Raw genomic sequence first — 25599 nt, forward strand, 5'->3', positions numbered from 1 at the left:
TGGCTCTAAGAGCGCCCTCAGGAGAGTAAGGGATTAATGATTTGACGTTTAAAAGGTTTACGTGCCTTTAAACCCAATCTTTTGTTCTATACAGCAACAGCTCATGTTACTCTGTGCACAAATGTTGAAAAACTGTGACTATCATTATGTGTCTTACTCGAATGATAATGATAATTTATGAATAGAATATCCCTTGCGTCAATATTGTTCGAATTTCCCAGCGCATGCGCCAGATTAACCAATATCCCAGCACGCCCTGACCTTTACATCTATCTCAATCTACTCAATCTACAGCGTTCTGTACTTTTCAATGTAATCGACAGATGTACTATCCGACACAAGCCCGAAAATATTAGGTTGAAAGCGATGCGAGCATAAACATTAGCAAAGCAAGCAAAGCAAAACGACATAAGTGAAGAATCGAAGAAGAAGAAGATTTTGATTTTTCAAATGAACGTTTATTACTAAAATTAAACTCCTGTACAGAAAAGTACATATCAAATCATTTCAATTTTTGAGACGAAAAGCATAATTGAAATCAGACAAATGCGTAATAGCAAATGATGATCAATTACTGAAAAAAAATAAGCAAAGTTGGACACTATAAAGAACAGCAAATACTCGGGGAAATCCCCTGCAAAGTGGTTATGACACTAAAGCCAAGAAGAAGAAGAAGAGTCTTTGTTGGATGACAGTTTCTCAGTGAACCGATTAGCAAACTTGTAAGTGTTTGATTTTCTACGGAAACCATAATCCACCGTAGGTTGTACCTTCGACAGTTGTGTGACACATAACATCATTTTGTAGAATTGACAGATATAAGGATAATTAACTCGTTTTCCTCGGCAAGAAGCTGCTCGGGCAACATGTCGCTGTTATTTGTATAAAAAGCTGATTCTCAAATGGGATGGCACACTGTTTCCCGTGACTGAGCATTCAGGCTGTAAAGTTTTGGGGTATTTTCCTTGCATCTGTCGAAGAAGCGCAACGACAAATGAGTTAATCAAAGTAGTTTAATCACAATCGCCTTTCGAAATAAAATTGACATTGACAAATTTGAGAAAAAAGTGCTTTTCTGAACCAATGCACTTTTACTGCACGTGATTGTGCATGAAAGTCTTAATACACCTTCACATGTTCATAGAAGTTGTATAACATGGTTTTGTACAATAAACACCTTTAAAGTTAGTAGACATTGGAATCAACTTCTTTGCTCCTTACTCACACCTCTCTTACTTGGTCAAAGTAATATATTTGCCATAATTCCTATGTGTCCGTAACACAAACTGTCCAGTAAAAGGGAATGATTTGATAATAATAACCATACAACATGCCAACCTTGGTAAACAAGCCGTGTCATTACATACCCAGTGAATTTCAATATATATACTTCTAAAACAACTTCGAAACACCTGACATCACTTCTTGGTCTTCTGGCCAGAGGTCCATATATCTTTCTTACATGAATATGACTTTGTTTGTGTACCGTCTATTGACTGTCTGTTCTGTGCTGTTTTGTGTCTATGTTTACAACTATTGTCTTACGAATTCTGACCTACTGTCATTGGATTATGGATTGGTATGATTGCGATTATTTTTCTAAAGACTCAAAACTAACTACCTATGAATATGCTCACCTTACACTCATGGTAAAGCCGTGTTCAGAAAGTGTAAGCTTATTTTATTTGTTCCGGAGATACAGATTTCGATGAAATCTCAACACAATCATTTACACAACAGCTGCACAATTGTATAATATTTTAACCAGGCACAGTAATATTATCCATTGACTGAGGTTTTTAGCGTGAAATGTTGTCTTCTAAAGGGACTACATGACTTTCGACAATAGTTTCATCATTTTCGTGCGATGAAACAAGTACGTTTCTTAATATTCTCCGTAATGTACATTTAGACGAAGAACAACTTCTAAGGCACAGTGCATTGTGAACCATTTGCAACGGACGCGGGTGGACAAATGGAATCTAGTCAGGAGTGGAAGTTTTCATAGAATCACATCCGACATCACTCACAAATAGAATGTAACGGCAACTTATAAACCACGTATTTGAAAATGAAAATGATTTTTGATGTCGAACAAGCCATCCGTATTGCACAAACGGGGCAAAAACTGCTTGAAAAGGTTTTACATCAAACACATAGAATTATACACATACTCTCCGTGAGTCTGCGTTCAATTTACAGACCCTATCTCCGAGATTAAAATATTCCTCAGAAACTATATTGCTGGACTCTTGGCCTTTTCCCCTATCATATCACTGTTGTTATTCCACTGAAATTGTGTTGACATTCTCGTTCAGATGGAGCCTTGTGGAAAGGTCAAGCGTCGCTTTTTCCTTTTGGCGGTCGTTGAATCTGTGTAACACCATTTGTTCGTCTGCGCAAAGGTCACAGCCTGTCGTGCGCCTGCCACGTAAATCCAAATGATGTGCGCAATTCCATACAACGTTATTTGCTCGATGAGATATTGAATTAATTGAAACTCCTAAACAGGAACTAACCGCTTCCCAGGGTTGTGACCTCACGAGTCAAACAATTATTAAATTCATCGCCCTCCGTAAAAGGCCTCCGTTGTGATTTTGCACTCGAGCGCGATGATGGAAAACAACCCGTTTACATCGCTCTTCATCACGCATGTTCATTTCACAGCCTTGTGATGTCATGATCGAGAAGGACACCAACCATTAAATACCTTGTTTTCCAGCGTAAACATCAAACGTGCAAATATTGAAGTATTTGGGTCTTCCTACGGGGCATAAATTTGCAAAGCAAAGGTAGTTTCCAACTTCAACCATATATACCAATGCTGTAACTTACTTATTTAGGGGGTGTTCTGGAACAAAGAAATCTCCTATACGGAGGTTGGAAAAGTAACGCAAAGGTTAAGGTCAGCCTGTTTGATGGAATGACCGTGAATTCAAATGCTTGCAGTGGACGTCGACTACCGGTGGTTTTGTACGCGCGTTAACGATTTAATGTCCAGACATGAATAAACATATTTTTAACTTAATAGTGTGACGTCACTCGACCTTAACTGACAGAATCAGGTGCAAATAATTCTCTGTTGTTAAATCGAAAAAGAGCTACAATGCATTCAGATTTTATGGAATTTTTTCAATTGAAACATTCTCGACGATTCCGTTTGGATTTTTTTGTGTGTAGGCTAGAAATATTCGACTCACATGCGACGTGGTCCTGTAACCATGACACCGAGGTGACAAGATCTCCACGCTGCGCGCTGTCTCGGTCTGTAGCTGATCAATATCATGTGACGTCATGACGGCTGGCCAGGCAGTCGCGCACTCGCACTTAGAGCTCTGCGCACGTTGACGTCAGAGTAGCTTGTTTTGATCGAAATATTCAGCACCGTCAACGAATCGCTGTACACCGCAAAACACGTGTTTCGCTAGAGTGTATCTTTGTTTCGGTCGCCGATCTGCATTTTCTATCATTTGGTCGATGTATTCTCGGGAAAAGGTAGGTACGTTTTATTATCGCGCGTGCATTCTGATGTTGAAAACAACCTTCCGCGCAGTTGGCGTTGAACGTGAGTACATGTATTTACCTTTGAATCTGATAACCATAGAGCCAAAACGGTAATAGCCTTGCATTCACTTGGTCCAGCTTCTGTTTTTAAGTAATGATGGGAGTTGCAAAAATCAGATGGGTTAACTAGGAATTGGTAACGTAAGATATATCTGGGTAATGTATATGCAATGTGTCCAGACGTTCACTAATCCTGTGTTGATGTTCAACCAAAGCCAGCTAAAGCATGATTACAGTGATAATGACTTTTAGAAAGCGGGCAGATTTTTTTTCTCACGAGAAACACACAGCCTTTCTTCGCATGAGAAGTAGCATCGGTAACTTGATGGCAAATAATAGTGAAAAATATTCAATAGCATCTTTATAAGACATTGAGGTCATCAACATTTTGCATTTTAAAGTGTACATGTGCACGATGCTTGGTGTATACATGTTGACATCGAAACACGTGATGGTTACATACCTTGAATGTAAGCTGACTGATGTCAAAATGTCGACTCAATACATCGAGATTACGAACAGTTCTCGAGAGTCACTGACCTTTGCACGATGGACTTTCGTGTTTGTGTTATTATAAAATCACTCTACATTGCTCAGGTAGTCACATCGAATCTAAACATTCCCACAAAATGGGACCATTTCCCATGAACGCTCGGAGATTTAAGAATCAAAATATGATATTAAGCGGGCTACACAGGTTTACTAAACAAAGTGAGCGATTTGAGTAAAATTCAGGATTCATGAAAGTTTTTTGCATATATATATATATATATATATATATATATATATATATATATATATATATATATATATATATATATATATATATATAATACACAATATGGTGGTGGTCGCAGTTTATCATTATTATCATCATTGTCATCGTCATCATCTCCATCTTCATTGGTGTCGTCATCAAGCTTTACCGCTATCAATTCTGATCTTTTTCAATATCACAACATTTAAAACGCGCTCATTTAAAAAAACGTTTTGAAAGAGGACTGAATGCAAATCAACAACCTTGATCGGAGCCCTCCAGGCAGCTTGTCGTAAGAGATATAGTATCAGCTTGGAAAGTCTGCGTACGGTACTCATATACATGACGTAGCGGAACAGCGCAATTACTTCATTCGAGGCTCTTGTATAAATATATGCATGGTTCTGTGTCCATTTTTCCTCGCTTAATGTCAGTAATATTAAGTCTCCTTTTCCATTACTTTTTTCAATTCGCTGGAGCAATTGAAATGACCTAGCGAGCGTTAGGCGAAAATTTGATTTCTCTAGAAGATGCCATTTCCATGACGCTGAAATGCGTCCTTACACAGAAATACGCGTGATCTAATTCAGGGAGCTCTACACTGAAATAAAGCGTGGCTAAAGGGGAGACAGGGGACAGGTATAACAATTTACTTAGAATCCGCGCTAGATAAGTGCTGTTATTGAAGACATTTAGCATCAAACGCCGTAAAAAGTGCGTCATCAGTCACCGTATGGTCTTCAGCAAGTTCAACCGTCGCGGATCAAATATTTCGTTATTATAATATGTCGCGTAGGGTATGTCGAGGTCAATGACAAGTAAATATTTGTCGCAATGTAAGTTGAAATGCGCACTTGTCATGTTATGTAACAATTTGCAGCGACAGCAAACTACGGTCCTGAAATGAGAGTCTCGTAAGCGAGGTCGATGCCCCAGTCGATAACGGGCGAAAGTGCGTCGATGGTTAATAATTAAATCAAGCTCGAGCTAAATGTGTCTGATTCAGTAAAATGGTGAACAAATTATCAATACTGTGTTATCGACCTCTTTGACGTCTACCTAAAGTCAAGAGGGTAATTGGGAAAAAATAACAGATTTGTCTTAAACATAAAAAACACGTGTTTTATTTTCACGTTTTCGGCGAATTTCTATAATGTATACTAGTGTCGTGACGCTGTATCAATTTTTTTTACAACAAATACATTTGACGTACCGAATCCTCTCCATGGTTACCGGCGCGATCATCATGATGGAAAACGTGCATCATCTATATAGAAGCGTTTCAAAATCTCGGGGGCTTTGAAATATCGTTATGTGGAGACCGTTATTAGACTAAATTCGTTGATCTGTAACTTGCTCGGAGGGCCTAAACGTTTCTGCATGCGCTAGTCGTCTGTATTTGGGCTATCAGCTCGCATCTCGCATGGCAAACTCGTTGATTTTAGAGCGAACCGTTCTTTGGAAGGGAGCGTTTTTGACAAATCAACATACTGCCATAATCTTAGTTTAGTACGCCCAATAAATGGTTTTCTCACGTGCATAGATCTCGTGTTACTTCAAACGTTTCTCTTCAATATACCGGCAAGTTTGGCGTTTGCTATAGGGAGTTGTCTTCACAGGACGCCCGCAGGCGACTGAGCAAACATTGTCGACTGCCAGTGTTACTTTGCAGTTTACACTTATCCCTCTATTGGCAATGTAGTTGTTGTGGTGGGAAATAAACTGATGATTCAAAGCCAAAAAGTTTAAAGGTGAACTTCAGTTACAAAACGTTGAGAAATCTCACAGTTTTCCGCGCACAGAGAATGACTTCGTTTTGGACAATGATACTTAGTAAAACCCAACCCGCTTGACCGAAATTAACGGTGACGTCGATAACATTATCCTACATAAACACTTTTTCCATGAACAATAATCTTTATTTCAGTTCCTTTTCGTTATCTGTTGTAACCAGCAGTATTTATCCATGACGGAATGTCAGACATAAACATAAACGCTCGTGAATGGAAGACATTGACGTAATTTTGTCAGGAGACGACATTATACAGGAAGTGAAGTGAACGGCATCTAGGATCAGTTAATTTCACTTGGTGTTTGCCATCTGTTTCACGCGAAATTTTCACATCCTACGACGCCGCGTCAAGTGTGACTTTTACGAGCATTGCGTACACGCGTATACGTTGAAATCGAAAGTGCTGCGTTGCCAGCCCCCTGACTCTAAAATTAACCAACATCATTCAAAAGGGTTAGAACTGTCGGTGTGTTCCCCTGAACACTATCAACTTAGAATTAAAACAGCGTACAGGAGTTGAATATAGACTCCTTCATACGTCATCCATTCAAACTTCTGCAAGCGTTGTCAAGCTTACGGCAATAAACGCATGAACATGATCACCCGAGTTTGCAAACACGATCCATGAAAAAGTCTCACACAAACTGATGCAATGACGTTTTTGAAAAGGGACTTTCCAAGGTTATAAATCGAAAAGTCATAGAAAATTTATGATTTGGGAGAAGCGAAGAGAAGGTTACGCTATTGTAAATGTTCTGTGATTTCCCGGTAATTCATCAGCGGAGTGATATTGTCAATATCGTGTACAAATATGACAAGGCAGAGATCACAAACACCGTAACGGGTGATTACTTCTCCACGTTTTACAGTCAGTCTGGTGTGACGAGCGGAGCCGAGAGTTGCAATTCTGTATTTCAAAGGTGAGCCTACATCTTGTATATTCAAGCTATTCCCTTCCGTAGGAAAGAGAAAAAACGTTTCATCGTTTCCAGCACAGCGAATCCACGACAACCTCACTATACCTTCTAATATACACATTGATAAGTCTGTGTGGTTACCATAAGCCTATGGTAATCACAGACACCATAGTGCCTGGCTACCCTACAATATTCATGATCTGTTTTGCGGTTAAGCAGTAACCCACATGAAAAATCTGCTTGATTAATGCGACAGAATTGCGCCAAGAGAATCTGACACACTTGCGGACTTTCAACGTCCAACGATTTTATTCGATCTACAGTTGGTTTAGACTCAAGTTGAAACCTATTGAGAAAAAATAATGATTTTTACCATTTTATTTTTTTCTGAAAATAGTATTTCACCCCATACTAGATTGAAAATGACTGCCATTGTGAATTTCAAATACAAGAAATTTGAGATAATTCTCTTATCGTATGCAAAAGTTCCGCTTTTACCCTACATTTCGAGGATTCATGAGGCAGAGTGTGAACCAAAGTTTGACACTTTTATTTCCGATGTGCCTGCTACCTTTAAATTAGAGCTCAAAAAGTCTATGAACTATACACATGCTCAAGGCTAATTAAAACCTGACATGTCTGTATAAAGTTAAACTGTATTGATATTAGCATAATGTACAGCAATGGGAATTCAACTTACTTTGGAATTCACAGTACAGAGAGTAGCAGAATAATATAAACATAGAAATTTTACAATACCTTCTCGGTCTACAACTTGTGTGGGCTTATTTGGAGCTCATGGAGTAAATAAAGTGTTCAGTCTTATTTTTGTGAAAATACAAAATTAATTTCTCCCCTATAGAATTAACACAGGGATGGCGGCCATTTTGAATTAAAATTGTCGCTAAATATCAGGTATTTTTTTTTCTCTCGTACAGAATTTTGCACTGTGTGACCCTTTATTTCTATTCTTGATTTCGAAAGAGAATGCTTCAAATTTGGCGTGAGGAAAGTTTGACAAAAAATTCAAGTCTTTCGATTTCGAGACACTTTCCATCATTAAACGAAAAAGGCGTCGACACTGGTTTTATGGAAGAGACATGAAATTTACACCCTGATTTATTCAGTAACTTAATTCTTCTTCTTCCCTTTCTTTCGAAACATCTGAGCATGCGCAGAATCGTTTGATCCTGTTGTCGTCTGAAAGCTTTGTCAGCCTCTAAACTTCATCTTTCAATCCCACGATCACTTTGGCGCGCATTTCATGTATAGGTGCATGTCCAGCCTAGCAGTCGATTATTTGACCTTTCATTCTGGCCGCTACGAGAAAACATCATTCGCCCTTTGCTGGAAAATATGATTTGATTCTGAAATGAAGCTGATTTGGTTTGAAAAAGCCTTACTGAAAAGCCTTACTGATCATCGCAATGGATGTGGTTTCACTGAATGCCTTTTGTCATCGGGGTATTTCCTTGTGACGTCATTGCCATATAACGTATATGATCCATCACCATGGTTACACCTCCCATAATCAAAAGTTGTAGATTGAGGCGAAATTCGAACAAAACGTAGCTCTTTCATCGATATAAACCTGTCGTGAACATACGTCTGAGGGACTTATCATTTAATCTTTATTCTATCTGTTTCGGAGGTTGATATGCGTGACGTTCAAAAACAACCAAAAACATCTTTTAAAAGAACAGCAGCTATAAATTTTTGTAATATTTTCATAGTTTGGTTTAAAGAAAACTGGAACATTTCTTGTTCTTCTCTCGTGTCACCGTGGCGACAAAATGCATGAGCTACAACATGCAATATTATTGTCAGTGGCAAATTAAACTCATGCATTTCGACAAAACTTTGAATGCAAAACAAGGAGCTGCGCACCTGAACAACACTGCGTTCAATCTTACAATGTTTTTTGGGGGGTAGTTCCCATAGTCCAATAAAATGGGACCTCGTAAGTATGTGTTAATTCGTAAAATTGTGTTGTCTGGGCCCAGCATTCTTTAGTCTTGTCGAAGTTTCTGTATTTCACAAACTAAGCAACTTTAAGATACCATTAATCAATTAATAATACGCAGAAAGTGGCTCTAGAGCTGCCAATGTTTTCAGTCTGTGGTTCACAACATAGTTCGCGTTCTCGAATTTGAGAGCTGACACTCATCGGTCACATACAACAATTTACGTACCCACATACCCAACCGCCAATCCGTGCGCCAACCAACCCATATATCCATTAATCTACCTCCCTCACTCCCTGTCTCTCTGCCTGCCTGTTTACCTACCTAGTACTCTACCTACCTACCTACCTACCTACCTACCTACCTACCTACCTACCTACCTACCTACCTACCTACCTACCTACCTACCTACCTACCTACCTACCTACCTACCTACCTACCTACCTACTACCTACCTACCTACCTGTAGTACCGACTTGTACCTATCTGGCCGTGTATTATACATGCATGCATACATTCACATATTTCCTATATGAGTCGGCTCTCCGATCCGACTTTCAGTGAAGGTTGAGTTCTCGACCTTAACATGCCCTACATAAGATTTGAACTCAAGAATTTCGCTAAAGTGGTAATCTGGCAAAGGTTTGCATTACGAGAGAGAAATAAATCCTCGTAGAACTGACCCCTGAACACAGATATCAGCTAATACGTGCATTTTACCTGTCTAAAACTAGCTTAAAGTTACGAGAGAGTGAAATCCTAGCTTAAAGTTATTGCCAAAAAAGGAGTTATGCAGAAGAAGTCATACAAAATCGTTAAATAATATTTCATTCCCCTTATTTGTGACACTTCTCGAATCTAGTATTATGTGATAAAAATGCAACTCAATCTGATCATGAGATCTGAGTTTGTTAGTCATCATTCAGGGATCGCTGGTACAAATGTGAGCTTCAATCCATCACATCGGGTCAAGATATCGGTACCGAGTCTAATTATCACCGTAAGAATTACACATCAAAGTCCCATAAGTTTTGTGTCTTATCTGGGAGTCCATTAACAAAATCGTAATGGAATCATTTTCTCTCGCGCACCCGGCACTCCAGGTTAGATTTTTCACCTGATAGTTGTCTGCCGCATACAGCAAAGAAAGTCTGAGATAGCACAGTATGTGACTGAATATTCTTGGAAGTCATGAGCGAAAACATTGTTTTTCCAGAAAATAATGTATAATAATTTTCGAATTGATATCGATTAGGCCCCTGCAAGAATACAAGTATCTTTATTAACACGTTGAATTTGTTGTAACGACTGTCAGAGACGAGCAGTAAGCATTACGATATTCCTGTATTTTTGAGAAAGATAAGCCGTGGGACACAGTTTCACGATCATACGGGCTCTCAACAGGCAAAATCCTTAACAGCATTACTTACGCCTAACTATGCATTTTTACAATAGCGATGTTTTTCAGGGACAATAGCTGCAGCCTCTGATAATATTTTCATTTATATCGTCCTAAAAGAGCGAGGACATTTTCTTCTCATGTTTCTCCCTGAAGTGTGCATTATCCAGGTAAACACACTGCACAACTACGCTTGAAGACGTATATTGGTACTCCAAAAATTTTACAATTCTTTTCCAACCCACCACTTATGGGGGCTCATTTTACAGCTCTTGCAGTGAAAATATTTTCACTGTCTTGGTTTATCAAAAATTGAAAATTTACTTTGAATTTCAAATATCAGTAGATGTTACGTAATTTGTTTCTTTAGTACCAAACTATGCACGGTGACCCCTGATTTTTATTCTCGATTTGATAAGAAAATGGTTGACAGTTTCACCAGGAAAGTTTGAGCAAAAGTTAAGTCTTTAACTTTCGAGGCGCGTACTGCCTTAAATCTCCGAGAAATAGAATGTACACATCAAAAGTTACAGCGAATGGAAGTTGAAACCATTCCACAGAAATTGTGTTTTACCAGAAAAAAGACCGTGATAGTGTAATAACAATAAAAAGAAGACTAACACTCATCAACTGTGTCATCATGTTGACAACTTATGTGATCGTTAAGGTCTGCCGTCGCTTAGGAGTCGTGCATGATAAAAACACTCGCATGAAAACCGGAACTCATCACCTTTTTTTTTGGGGGGGGGGGAATAGCTCTATTCGATTAATTGTGCATAAATTCGCACTGTGTGCCACAGTGTATACCATAAAAACCATACATATGCGTGGTACTCATTCATCTTTCAGATCTTTTTAAAAGTATTGACAGAAATGTTTGTTATTGATGAACGTGTCAGCGGCTTAAACTTCCCGCAATCAATTTCAGCAATTCACTGTGTTTTGCAGAAGTTATCGAATTCGTCGAACTCAAACACTCCCACTTTCGATTGGGATTGGTTGAGGTTGGGTTGGATTGGGTTGGGGCGGGGCGGGTGGGGTAGCAGGCAGTTGATGTCAAACACAAAGAGTTTCACCTGCCATGCACAAAACGTCAGTGTTTTTATGAACTACGATCCCTAAGCGCGGAGAGCCATGACTTACGCATGCTTGTAGTCAATAAAAAATCACAAAATAATAACGATACTACTACTACTAACAACAACAACTAACAACCACAACAACAACAACAACAACAACAACAACAACAACAATAATGATACTTTTTTAGCTCATATTTGGTTTTATATATAAATATCAAAAAGAGCTTATATGATGAGTCTGAGTGGCATCTGTGTCTGTATATTTGTGGGTATGTGCGGATGTATGTCCGTCACACACAAAGGCTCCCATACGCCAAAGCTACCGTCTCAGTATTTGGTGTACAGGTAGATGTAGGGGTTGGAGATGTGAATTTGTTCAAATGAACACATCAGTGTCAAAATGTGCAAATGAGGTAAGAAAAAGCGAAATCCTGAACAGGCTTGAAACAGGCTTGAAACAGACTTACTCCACTGACTTGAATCATTTCCTGTCATTGTTTATGAACTGTTACATATTAACAGACCTGCTCAAACCATAGACAGTAGAGGGGAGGAAGACCGTCAGTAGAGGGGAGGAAGACCGTCCATGGTCAAACTAAGAGTGCTAGCTGCCTTTCAGCTATGCATGTTGCTAAAGTTGACCTCCAGTACCTAAAGTTTCAGACCTTAATTACTTTTGTCATTCTTGTTTTTCTGGTTTGAATATTTCTTGTTGTTTTTCTGGTTTATAATAATGACAATAAAGTACACTTGTAACGCGCCTCATCTCTTAAAACATAGCTCTAGGTGCTCAATTTAAGAGGAAATGTTGAATCACAGGCACAAGGCGAATTACAATTAGCGCTTCCGAAGCAAAAGGCAGCAAAAGGTTCATAAACAGAAGTATTGATTGAGTGCATAATTGGTCAATAGACATGAACAAGTGCCAAAAGACTTGTCAGCTCATCTACTGCAAATCTTTTTATTGCACATGACTCTAAAATTACGTGCACATAGGCACTGCGTATGATTGCGTGTTGTTTTGGGACGGGAAATTGACCGAAATGTTTTGGAAATAAAAAAAAAGCTAGTGGATCTGCTCAGTCGATGAAAGCGCCAAAGTGTACAACACAAGGCATTCGAAGAGAAAAATACGTAAGTGCGATAGCTTCAAGGATACGTCAAAAAATTGAGGTCATGGACGAAATATTACTCTTGTATCGCATGGACGTGGAAATGCGTACCTGAAAGAGGAGATAAGTTTTGAGCAGAAAAGATAAAGTGGAAGAGCGTGACGATTTGTCACCATGGTGATGAGTCTGACTTGCGTGGGTGTCTCAAGAGAGAAAGAGAGATCCTAGGTGCCATGTCGCCGGAGTCAAGGATATGTGAGAGAAGCTGTTCTCAGATATCAAATGTCTGCATGAAACCGGATGACAATATATGGTATTTGACACCACTCACAGATGACAGGCGGCTTCGCATAAGCTCGTTGCTGCGAGAGGGATTGGATTAGTGACCCGGCTGCTTCATTTCAAATGTACGCCCCCACACGTCGAGTCCAGGCCTAGATGACATTTCCACTCCATTCATATTATTCCCCGCACTCTAGAGCTGAACAACAAAGTCGTAGAGAATGCAATTAATGATACTGACTAACTTGCATTTTTTATACTATAAAAACTGCGCCAGATCTTCAAATAATCGTATTTTACGATTCTTTTTTAGTCAACTGTTTGTGTGGACTTATTTAAAGCACTTGGAGTATAAGAACATTTTTATTGTATTGACTTTCTGAAAATCGAATATTTAATTTTCTTCATAGATTATATATGGCATAAAGGCCATCTTGAATTTCAAATATCGGTAATTTTTTTCTCGAGCTCAAAAGCTTTGCTTGGCGTCCACCATCCCCGCTCTAATTCTGAATAATGCAAGGGAATGATTTGGTGTTTGCAGTTAGCATAAGTTGCATACTTTCTGTTTCAAGATTCGTATGTTATGTAGTATGCTTTGAGGGAAGGCTCGAAATACTCTCAATATTTTGTCAACGCACACAAACGTGAACCAATTTTCTACTTTCAAATGTAACGTTTGAGCCTTAGTCAGCAAAATTTGTAAAAAGTATATACATGGATATATAGATAGGCGGGTTTTTGCCCACTTCGTTATAGACTTGATATTCAATAGTAGATTCATTCCATTTATCATAGTTGTTCTTTTGCCATGAGATTTTTTTATTATTTTAGGCATGAAAAACATGCAAAGTCAGAGTGACGAAAGTCAATATACCTCCTGCTGTGGAAAGGCAAACGACGGTAGACGTTAAATACATGCTGCTGCTAAAATTCGTGCTTCTCGCACCAAAATGAACATTTTAAAACCATTGCATTTGTGCGGATCTTCCCAGAAAGTTGAACTTTCAAATTATCCACATTTCGTTTTTGTGTTCCAGCTGATATCAAAGCAAGAATGAGTTGGTACGCCCCGCGATACACCTTGAACAGAATCTTTGCAAATTTACTTTACGCGTAACGCGGAATTGACGCGTTTGAGTTTGCATCCTGTGTTGCGTTCTCGCTGTGGGCGCGATCAATGCTCATTTCCCAGGCCTCGTTACAGTGCCAGCAACCTTCAATGTCAAAAAGGACGCCATCTGCTTTTTAGTAACGTAGTTTTCGTTCCATGCGCATGCCATTTTTGTTTCGGATGGAGGGTTGCTGATTTAATCGTCTTGGTGAAAAGTGTGTTGGTCGGCGGTGGTAAGTGCGGATTTAAGTAGACAAGTGAACGAACAGGTTTCCTCTGTAGCTAAAGTTTTGTTGTTAATGTGTTGTAGACAGCTATAAACCAGTGATTGAGATAAAAAAAAAAGAACAATACGAAGAAAAGTGTTGCAGATGTTACGCTGAAAGAGGAAACAGTCGCTCTGTAATTACACTCACAGTTGCTCTTATGACCGTGCAGACGTGACTACTTCTGGTTCCCTGTGCGCACCACAGCCGAAAGAATATCGGCACCACAGGTGTCGCCATTACATCATTGAGTGGACTGTGCGATAAAACACACACATGGCGAACAAAACTCACTGCCTCCGCTACTGAACGAAAGTTCGGAAATCGGAAAATCTGACGATTCTGAGTATGATTTTCAATTCTCCCTAGCAGGATCTGCACGGTGATTTTAATGTGTCTGTGTATGGTTTTCTTTGCTTCACATTAGCATATGGTTATTGCGAATTTGCGCCCGTGCTAAAGAATAGAGGTGAAGCCCCCGCCCTCTTAACGCAAAAAGTTGTGTTTAGTTTGTCAAGTATATTTTACTCTTATCCACAACCCCTGACAGAAATATAATGTGTAAGGATGACGCTTAAATCTACCAGAAATGGGTTAGGATAATTCTACCAGAAAGGGTACGCTCTGATAAACGTAGAACTAAATATTGATAAAAACCAATATTTAGAATTACTTCTGCAAATTCTTTTTTTAGATTCAGGAAATGAAACAGTTGGTGATGACAGACTAAAGTAAATAACATTTATGGATATCTTCACACCGACAAAAAAACATGAGTGCCAAGTTCTAAGAGACTGCGTCCTGTAAATAGACAACAGCTATAATTTTCGTAATGTTGTTAATTTTTTTCGTTCTATGAATTAAAACCTTATTCTTCATCCAAAACTACATACAAAGTATTTTATCTTTGCAAACACAGTTTACTCTTGGCTAGAGCACAATTGTCATCGAGTTCGCTTGAGATATTCCATACATCAACCTGTTTACAAGTTGAACAAATGTAATTTCCATACTGATTTGGGAAAGGTTGAATGAGAAACACTATTTCACAGAAAACGTGAAATAAATCAAAAGCTATACCTTGTGGAGCTTTTAAGAGATGATGTCCCAGGATAATGCTTTTGAAAGCACCGTTTGTTAAATTAATAGTCTCGTTGTTGGCACCAGATATCGTGCGGGGGCGCATTTCAAACATATGTAACTGCAACTTACCTGGTCTGAAGTAAAACGAAGCCGATCTACCGTTATAAATCGATATTACCGTGTAATAACTTCAGGGACACCCATAGGCGTCGAGCAGATGCTATCTTCGCCTACGTAACGATTCGCTGTCAACAAGTTTAAGAACATAACATTTTTTGACTCCCTAATAAGTTGAACCCTGAATGCATGAAATTAAAATGATTTAATTAGGTCAAAAAGGCACACATCATGAGTATAGCTTAAGGGTACAATATGTAAACTTTTTATTATATTTCGTCATTGTTTCTGGCTTGTGAAACAAGTACTGTACACCATGATTGGAACTAATTCGGGATAATTGGATGGTGAAATAATGTCGATTTGATTTGCAAATGTAACCTTATCTACTTTTCTTTTTAAGTTACAAAAAACACGAAACTTTCTCCCATATTCTTAGACAGAAAAATTATTAACCTTGCCAACAAAATCCGTAGGGTACAATAAGCAACATGCTTGTTTAACTTGTTAAGTTGCCTTAAACAGAGTTTTATCAAAAGTTGGTCTTTAAATCATGAAGCCCGTACTTCTTTAAGGTAGTGTGCGCCTCGAAAGTGAAAGACTTAAACTTTTGCTCAAACTTTCCTCAATGAAACTTTCAACCATTTTCTTTTCAATAGTACAATAAAATCTGGGGTCACCGTGCAAAGTTTGGAACCAGCGAAACAAATTACGCGACTTTGCGATATTTGAAATTCAAAATGACTGCCATTCCTGTGTTAACTCTATGGAGGAAAATTATATTTTGGATTTTCGAAAATACTAAGACGGACAAAGTTTTTCTTTCTCCAAGAGCTTTAAAATGAGCCACCACAAGTAGTAGATCAGAAAATAATTGCAGAAGTTTGAGAGTCTGGCTTTCTGTCTCCGAGGCGCGTTCTGCCATAAATGAGGTCGGCTGCCCGAAAGTATTTTCACCTTAAGGTTGTACGTGCCTCTAAATTGAAAGCCTTAAACTTTTCTTCACACCTTCCCTAACGGAACTTTAACTCGTTCCCTTCCGAAATCAAGAATAAAAAATGGGGGGGGGGGGGCACCATACAAAATTTTGTACTAGAGACACATTCGTAGTGTTTCACGAAAAACAAAATTCATAATGGCTGCCACCCCTGTGTTAACTCAATGGGGAAAACTACCTTTTCGTTTTTCATAAAAATAAGCCGGTGAAAACTTCCCTTACTCCTGAGCTTCAAAATTAGCCCCACAAATTGTGGACTAAAGTTTACAGTATTGTAAAAGTTTGAGAGTCCGAATATCTGTCCCCGAGGCGCATTTTACGTTAAGGCGCATTTTACCTTGACACTCAGTCTGACAAAACCAACTCACCACACAAAACTATCTCACGAGATCTCGCAATGAGTAGATAGCACTAGACTCTACAAAAGTAGACTTGAGTTGACTTGTCCTAGGAAACTGCATCCCTGGAAAATGTAAATAAAATAATTTTATGTAATTAAAGCAAATCACTCGAGTGAAAGAAATATTTTTTTAAATACAAGGTTTTTTTGGAATAGTTGCGAAGAAAATGTTAAGAAATCGACCAAACGATGTTGGGAACGAGGCTACAAATTGCAGCAGATCTTTGTAATGAATATCTTATAACGAAGCCATAGTTCTAAATCTCTATTTGGCATGCTGAAAATAGCTTGCCTGGTGAGTTCATGTTCACTTCATCGAGTGTTTATATCTCCAACAGTTTAAACAACGCCTCGGGGTTTGCCTGTTAATGAAAGTGTCAGCAGATATCAGGATTAAGACTCAGCCTCAGGGCATATGACCACAAACTGACTTCATCACTATGTCAAATGGTGACTCTGAACCAATCAAAACCCGTAATGCCTCCATCAAGAACGTCGGGTCATGTTTATAGTTCAGTGACCTACATTAGCAGGTGGTGTGGGCGATGTGATGGTGTCCCTGCTATTTTGATCTGATCAGGCTTTAGTTACACAGGATACAATTTGCCGACCAGTCAGCGACGAGATCGACTTCTATTAATCAGGGCAAGCTATCGCAAACACAAGAATGTACCAACCCTTGTCCATTTAAACTCTCATCATCATAACAGCCCTTGTTATACCAGACATTTTAAGGATATAATTTCAAACAGATGATTTCAAACACATGGAAAATCATGTAGTCAAATTGACCGTATTAGAAAGTACACTGATTGGCATGACGAATTTTAAGAATAGTTTGTTGTGCCTATGTCTGGCCAGAGACTGATGCTGCATTTCTGAATATTTTCGCTCATTATGAACATTTGCCTGTAAAACGACCGTCAACTGTTTAACAATCAGCTGTATCACACACTAAAACGATGAGTACGTGTGTTTTCTTAGCCAAAAGTTTAAAAATGAAAGTAATATTCGTCGTTGCCATGAGTATGGGTGGTTGGACGCGGTCAATAGCTTATAGAGAGGTTAAGATTGCACCGTAGCCAGAAAGCAACGTACATGTAGAGTGGCTACTCATTCCGTACGCGCAACGTTTTGTAGAGATTAGGATTAAGACTAGACTGGCCCCGTCGATTAACTTTCTCACAAGTCTGTGGGCCATCGTGTTCATTCCACGATCTACGTAACATCCTACCATTAATACGGCAGTCTGTTGAAGTTTATTTCTCCAATTTATTCTGTTTTGATATTTATACGGTGGAGATTTAGCCGAGCGGTTCTCTCTGTGGCCTCTCCGCTAGGCGACTGATGCCGTATGTTGTGGGTTCGAACCCGATTGAAAACTAGCTGTATATTCTATCACAAGTAGCGATGTAGAGATACCTTTTGTGATTCCAGCCACCATAGGCAATGTAATGAGAAATTCTATCATGATATCATCCAAGCTCTGTGTAATGCCTATAAATCAACTCCAAAAATATGAAAAGCGATCTCATCTCCTTCGATTCCTGGATGGAGTTCACACGTGAAAGAAGCTCATGATCATGCTCGGGATACGTGTAAAATTTGAACTAGCCTAGGGAATTCAAGATGTTGACAAATTTACAATATTACTAGGTCTGGAAAATTCAAACATACATTTCGAATAAAGCAGGCGAAACGAAAACACTAAAGTGTCCATGGTTTAGCCTCTGCTATAAAAGATAATGACAGTAAAAGTTTTTGAATAAAGTTCGCTCTGTTTAATAGCAGTAAAACTTCCCCGCTGTCGTCAACTGCTGGATGCTGCACGGGTTAGGATAACGTTGCTGGAATGTGGAGAACTCATTATTCGTCGTTGTTAACTTCTGTCGATAGCTATGCACACAAGAATTTAGCTGTAATATTGCAGCGGTGCTAGTGGCGGCTATCGAATGCGCTCGGGTTAAGGATCACTGCCATAGTACTGTGCGGTGACCCTTGACCGGAGCGCGTTCGATTGACACCACTTGCACCACTGCGATATCACAGATAATCAAGAATTAAAAAGTGCACAAAACAATTTGATGCTAGGATGTTGAAGTGGTGTCTTATCATTTTTTCAATCAAATGTTCTAAGCCCCTATACCGAGCGCGGGTAAAAAAATCTGAATTATATTTGGATTTGACCAAATTATATATTTGGATCGTTACGAAAGGTATGAGTGAAAACTACCAATATTTTACAAACACGAACTCTACATTTTTTTCTTTTACTTTGCAGGGGTATGCAAAAATCAACACTTCTGGTCATAACCTTTTGTCTATATTTTCTACCGAATGATGACAAAAGGGCTCGCATAATAAAGCTGCACAGAAGGGGTCATAAATCTAGGTCAACATTCCAAACCAAGATTCCTTGGTGGAGGTACTTTTTCTTTGTTCAGTGCAACATTGTATCCTTTTTGTTACTACCTGAAATATCTCAAAATCAGACGGCGATCGATAAAACCAAGAGCGTGTGGCGAAACGAGCGTAAAAATCGCTCTCGCAAAAGGTGTACGTGAAAAGTGGCCGTTTCACCTAGAAAACGACTGCCAAACGACGAACGAACGTGTGACATCATCACAACGTGATAAGAGCGCGCAGAAAGTGATGACGTATCAGTTCACGTTCCGTTCTCGTACGAAATCTTAACCTTTCTAATAAACTATCTCAGAACCGAAGTGTTCTGTAGTTACGGACAAATAATTAAGGGACGATTCAGAATTTACTTCCAGGGGGAGGGTGGAGGATTTTCTATTTTCTGGGTGATTTTTTTCCACGCCCCCCTAGTAAATTATAGAAAAAATCTATGGCCCCCCCTCATCTTTCGTGTTTTTTTTCCATGGCCCCCCCCTAATATATACATGCATGCTTATACACTATAGACATATCCAGTCTAACAAGTTGCAGGAACTGTAGTGGACATTTAATCGATGATATAACAAATCATTTCAGGGTTATGTGACTATAAAAAGAATGATTTGCAGGGACTGCAAGTGGCACACTTTTGGAAAGGGTAGCAATAAACATATCTGGTTGTAAATTTCTGAAGAAAAGTTAATTACTAAATATGAATACGTTTTTCGTTATGTCTCACTGATACATATGATGCACACAAAGACAAGCAAAGATGTCAGTTAGAAATGGTGAACAGGAAATCAGAGGAGCAGATAATTGGCAAAGTGATATATATCTAGAAGTTTAACTGTACATCATTTGCAGATATCCAGATATTTCTGGAAAGTAAGATGTACATGTACATGCACAAGTTCAGCATACATTTTCATTTGATGATGCTGAATGCAGACTCACGGTGAAAGTTTTAAACATTAGGAATTAAAATTGGTGAAAGCCAACTTGTTTTTAATTTTCTCTTTTTTTTCTAATTTGGTTGTCATAAAACCAAGTAGCTGCCACGGAAAGCAACAATGCTGAGGAATATTTTAGATCATTTCTTGAACAAAACACCTTATCAAAAACATGAATTTACATGTTATTCTGCTCATTCCATTAACAATCCAATGTTCATATTAAAATGCAGATAACCCTGTGTAAGTCAAAGTTCACATTTTGTCAGCAGTATTTTTCAAAATTGACAGAGCATTCATATTTCAAATTTTTTTAACAAACTTTAATCTTAAAATAGTCATGATGCGCATGTTTTCAGATGACATGAAAGAATACATGTTAATTTGTTTTTTTTTGCCTTTTCTGCCAGCCGCCACTGAGAAATCTTTGATTATACATATCAGAATGAATGGGACACAAAAGTATTAGCATCAATACACAATGTGTAAGCTATCCATATTTCTCCTAGCCTCATACACACTGAGATCACTTCTTGACTACAGCAAATTTCTTGTGTACACAATATTTCAACAATCCGACACCATAGCATTGATGCAGAGCCACATGATCTTCTGGATGCACATACAGGATTATTGGAAAATCAACCCTTTTGTAAATTTTTCACCATATATTTTTGACAGTAATACATAATATTTTTATTTTCAACATTAAAAAACTATTCGCTGAAAAGCAACTTGAAGATGAGATGGTCATAAATTTATTTTCAAAAAGTTTATAGTAGATGTAAGCACTGTAAAAAGTTATGTAGAACATTTAAAAAATTTAGAAAGGGTAAAATTGATGAGAATGAAACATAGAAAAAGGAGCAGAAAAGAAGAGAGGATAAAAATACGAGGACTATGACTGGTTAAAGTTGCGCTTGAGTGGGAACCTTCAAAATTTAAACGTAAAAGAATTAGATAAATACCTTGATAAACATTAATTACCAAAACAAAAAAAATTGAAAGCTGAAAAAGTTCAAATTATAACCGCACATATACATGCACAACCTTCATTCAATTTTAAGAAAACTGTCAGGGAAAGATGTAACAACTTATGTCACAGATGAGTCAGAGTCAGATAGCAGTGACTCTGAATTGGAAATCTCTGTCAATGGAGTCATTGAGAGTGATGATGATGGTGTTGGTTCTGAATATAATAGTGACACAGACACTGAACTGACGAAATCCCAGAGAACCAACGTGACCATGTTACTTTAAGAAGTGGCAGAGTAGCAAGTCGTTTTGTTTTGAATTAAGGTGGAGCTGCATGTTGCCAACACAGTTTTTTTCAAAGCAATATTTCTCATCAAAGATGACAAGAAACCCCCTCATACCATATATTTTCAAAAAGCAGAGACTCTAAAGTTTAGTATGGTAGCAGTAGTTACTCAAAGGATGAAGTGGGTGTATATTTGGGGTAAAAACCTCAATTTTGGTATTAATGATAAAAATAATTTAAGTCAAAAACTAGACAGTATTTTCTGAAATGTAATATTTCACTTGAAAGGAGAGTATATGTAGAAAAAAACAACTATTTTATTTGGCATTATCCATCCTCATTTTAAAATTGTAGGGGTTTTAAAGACTGACACTCTAATAATTGATTAAAATCATGATCAGCAAAATTAAAATGCCTCTTATTCAAAATGCCTCTTTTTAAAAATGTAAGAGCTTTATTGCCAAACAAACCAATTGATAGTCGTTTTGTTATATAGCATTTAAAAAACATAATGTGAAATTTCAGAAAATTTGACCCAGTCGGAGTGGAGTTATATTCTTCGGAAATTTTGAAATTGGGAGGCAAAAGAAGCCAAGAAATCGGGTGATTTGCATACATTTGCACAAATTAACACTTCTTTATCATGCAACTTTACACTGCTTTACAAGCTACAAGGTAAACCCAACCTGATGATGCTGAATATTTGCTGTAATTTTTAGCATTTGTTCAATGTTCATCTCTGTGTATCAGCATTTGTTTGCTATTCTATCACTACATAGAACACCCAAGAACACCCAATGCTGTATTTAGCAACATACCAGTGTGAACATAAATGACCATTGTTATTGTTGATAAATGAATTCTAGCCTGGACTTGATTCGAGATCTCTTTTCACAAAAACAACCCCGACTGTTTACTGTATGGTTTGTGTTGACATGCTAAATACTGGACATTTCATGACGCTTCAGGAAGGAGAACAAGATACTGCAGTAGATGCATAAAACAAACCACTGTGAATATTACCGAATTTGGCAGCTAAAGGAGTTTAACTAAACACCTTGAGTTTATCTGTCCACCCAGGTAGCATCTATGGTTCTCTTTTGTAGAGATCAGAAATTCTGGGCAAATATTGAATCGATGATTTTTTTCCTTGGCCCCCCCCTAAAAGATTGTGGTATTTTTGTCTGGCCCCCCCTAAATTTTCTTGGGAAAAATGGGTGGCCCCCCTGAAATCCTCCACCCCCCCCCCCCCTGGAAGTAAATTCTGAAACATAAGGTTGTTTTCTGTTTGTCCGATCGGACACTAAGTCGTTTAGGTAATTATAGTGTAGATATAACTTATTAGAATACTTGTTTTCACTGTATAAATTACGAGATTAACAATGAAACTGGGACAAAAACTAATGCATACGACAGAATGCTGAAAATCAAGGTTTCTATTGCCCAAAAGGGGCGTCATCCCAATTAAAATGTAAGCATAAAAGGTCCTGTCGACAGGTGCCGTGAATACAGAGAAAGACGCCCCTCAATATAGTACAGAATATGCAGAAAGACTGAAACTTTTGCTGATACTTTCTGTAGGTCGACTGTAAACCATTTCTTACGAGATTAAGAATAACAGTCAGGGGTTACAGTGCAAAATTTTGAACCTAAGAAACAAATTATGCAATATTTCTCGCACTTGAAATTCAAAATGGCCGCCAACCCTCGGCTGTGTTAACTCCTGGAGGATAAATAAAATTTTCGATTTTCACAAAAATAAGCCCATGAAAACTGTATTTACTCTATGGGCTTCAAAATGAGTCCCTACAAGTGATAGACTAGCAAAGTATGGTAAAAGTTTGAAACTTTTATGCAATCTTCCTTAAATACAATTTCACGGACCGGACCACTGTCCTATGAATGATACGCCAAAAGGTTTTTTTACTATAGACGTACAGAGGGGTTATTACCGACGTTGAACGATCGTGCTGGACGTATATTTGTAATTAGTCCCATTGGACTGTCCCCGGATGCTTTTAGTCGCCGTGTATATCTTCTCTCTCTTGTCTGTTTAATATACCTCTCGAAGACAGCAAGGATGAAACTTAAGTATTTAGCAGATGTTTTGAATCGACGTCAATGCTGAAGGGCCACTTTAGGATTAATGTCAGTCATGAACACAGAAACTGGTACACAAACGTCTTATAACTGGAAGACAGTCAATTTTGTGACGGTGGGGGATCGCGATGGAGTGACTCCATGGGATTAAATCTAGTCTGTAAAGGGTACTGCGAAAAGATCTGACAGGAGGATGAATTGAAATTCAAAGATTCACCACAGATGAGCGAATTTATTTGGACAAGTTTAATTCTCAACGTCCAGTCGTCATCTGTTTAGTTTGTCAGTACAGGTGAATTAATCCATTAGTACTTTAGGAAAATAGATAAAGTTTGATGTCTTTTATTTTGGTTTGTATTCTTCCATGTGTACTGAACAGTCAACAGTGCCCAGAATCACGACTGAAACGAAGATTCCAACAGATTTAGGTTAAAGTCTCTTCTGGCAAATGTCGAGAGAAAAAAAGTATCGCCAGCGGCCGGCCTCTGTAGATGCACCTGAAAGATGTACAAAACTGTATCACAGGAGCTTGCATATCCAGACTCGTGAATATCTTCATTCAAAATCACGTGAAAATATCATGTGATACTTCACAATGCCATGTAGGCGGATGACTACCAGTCTGATACATTGATGACGCGTGTCCCAATAATTTAAACATGTTTACATGATTTAAATTTTGTCATAGATTTTTTTCACTATGATGCGTTGTCGTGTTTGTTGACGCCTACGCAAAGCTGATGACCGTCCTATTGCAGAAGGAATCTTAACTCGGGTATTTGCCAAAAACCATCGTATCCAAGCAACAGTGGTGACGTCATAGACATTATTTGCTGCGACAGGTACGCTCTAAAGTGCATCCCATGAGGTCATCTCCATAAAAGTCTGTATTCATAAGAGCACGTGAAATCGTAACATCACACATAAGCTAGCTTTGTAAACTAAATAAAATGCTATTATGTGTAAGAAAAGACATTCTCTGACTGAAATATTAAACAGACAATAGTTTAAAACATGTAGGCGTTTTATTATTTTTAGATTTTAGCAGCACTGATATCGTGACATCATGAAACCACCAGCTTTTGCTGTTAGGTTCCAAAACTCTGCTTCGCCAATACAATGATATTAGGATATTCCCCGGGGACAGATTGTTTTGATTGACCCACAATTTTTGCGATTATATATATATATTATATATATATATATATATAATATATATATATATATATCGAAGCGTCTGAAGATTGCACAGATGCATGACATTCGAGTAACAGTTATCGTTACTTTGTTCTTGAAGTAATTTGTAAAACGTATCTTGTCAAAAATGTCCAGAATTGAAACATGGAAGGGGAACATTGCAATGTTAATATTTTATGAAAAAATGCCATGCCTTTCTGCACCGTTTCTTATTGATAGTAGTTAGTTCCTGACCTACGTTATTTATGTAAGAAATGTGTTGATAAACAGACTTTGGACAGCAGGGTCAATGACTTTCTGTACAACAACATTTATATTTTAAGGTGTTGATGGTAGCTCTGGTTGAAAGTTGCTCTCCATTCAAGTTAAAGACAATCAGAATATCGGAGTTTTGGTATGATAAATGCATGCGTGTTGAATTTACGCGCCAACTGGTACATGCATTCGATGGATGCTTCTGTTGACAAGTTACAAGCCGCTACCGCTGTCAAAGATCAGCTGCTTCTTTTATTTCGCCCGGTGTGTCGTTTATGGATATCCCGAAAGAACAAACTGCTGATTTTTACACAGCTCGAAATCCATTATGGCAGCCATTGAATAGATTTATGATGATTGCTACAGCCGAAATGTGAACTAAAAAGACAGGCGATACGATTACGTGTCGCGAAATATGAAAGTGGATGGACCATCATTGTAGCACTGCTTGCGCTCTTGGATAATCCATTTTTCTTGGAGGGAGAGTAGCTTACTCAAGAAGCCTATCATTGTAGGGGCGGTCATCAAATATCGTAAACTTCGTTTTTTATGTCATGACTGCACAGTTCTACATGCGATAGTCCAACTGT

The 25599-nt window shown here is 38.3% G+C and overlaps 1 protein-coding gene across 4 annotated transcripts in view; it reads left to right on the forward strand.

The window, feature by feature from the left end:
• Positions 1–3084: 3084 nt before the first annotated feature.
• LOC139142733 (putative ankyrin repeat protein RF_0381) overlaps positions 3085–25599 on the forward strand; it is a 51226-nt gene continuing 28711 nt past the window's right edge. Inside the window, exon 1 of one of the 4 annotated variants that reach the window (XM_070712841.1) lies at positions 3085–3495. In XM_070712841.1, the coding sequence (XP_070568942.1) occupies positions 3478–3495 (18 nt within the window). In that variant the 5' untranslated portion in view covers positions 3085–3477. Of the gene's footprint in view, positions 3496–6919; positions 7034–25599 lie in introns of those variants that run through there. The other 3 variants (XM_070712842.1, XM_070712843.1, XM_070712844.1) reach the window with 3 other exon arrangements.

This window comes from Ptychodera flava, chromosome 10, assembly GCF_041260155.1.
Source record: "Ptychodera flava strain L36383 chromosome 10, AS_Pfla_20210202, whole genome shotgun sequence".
NCBI classification, from domain to species: domain Eukaryota; kingdom Metazoa; phylum Hemichordata; class Enteropneusta; family Ptychoderidae; genus Ptychodera; species Ptychodera flava.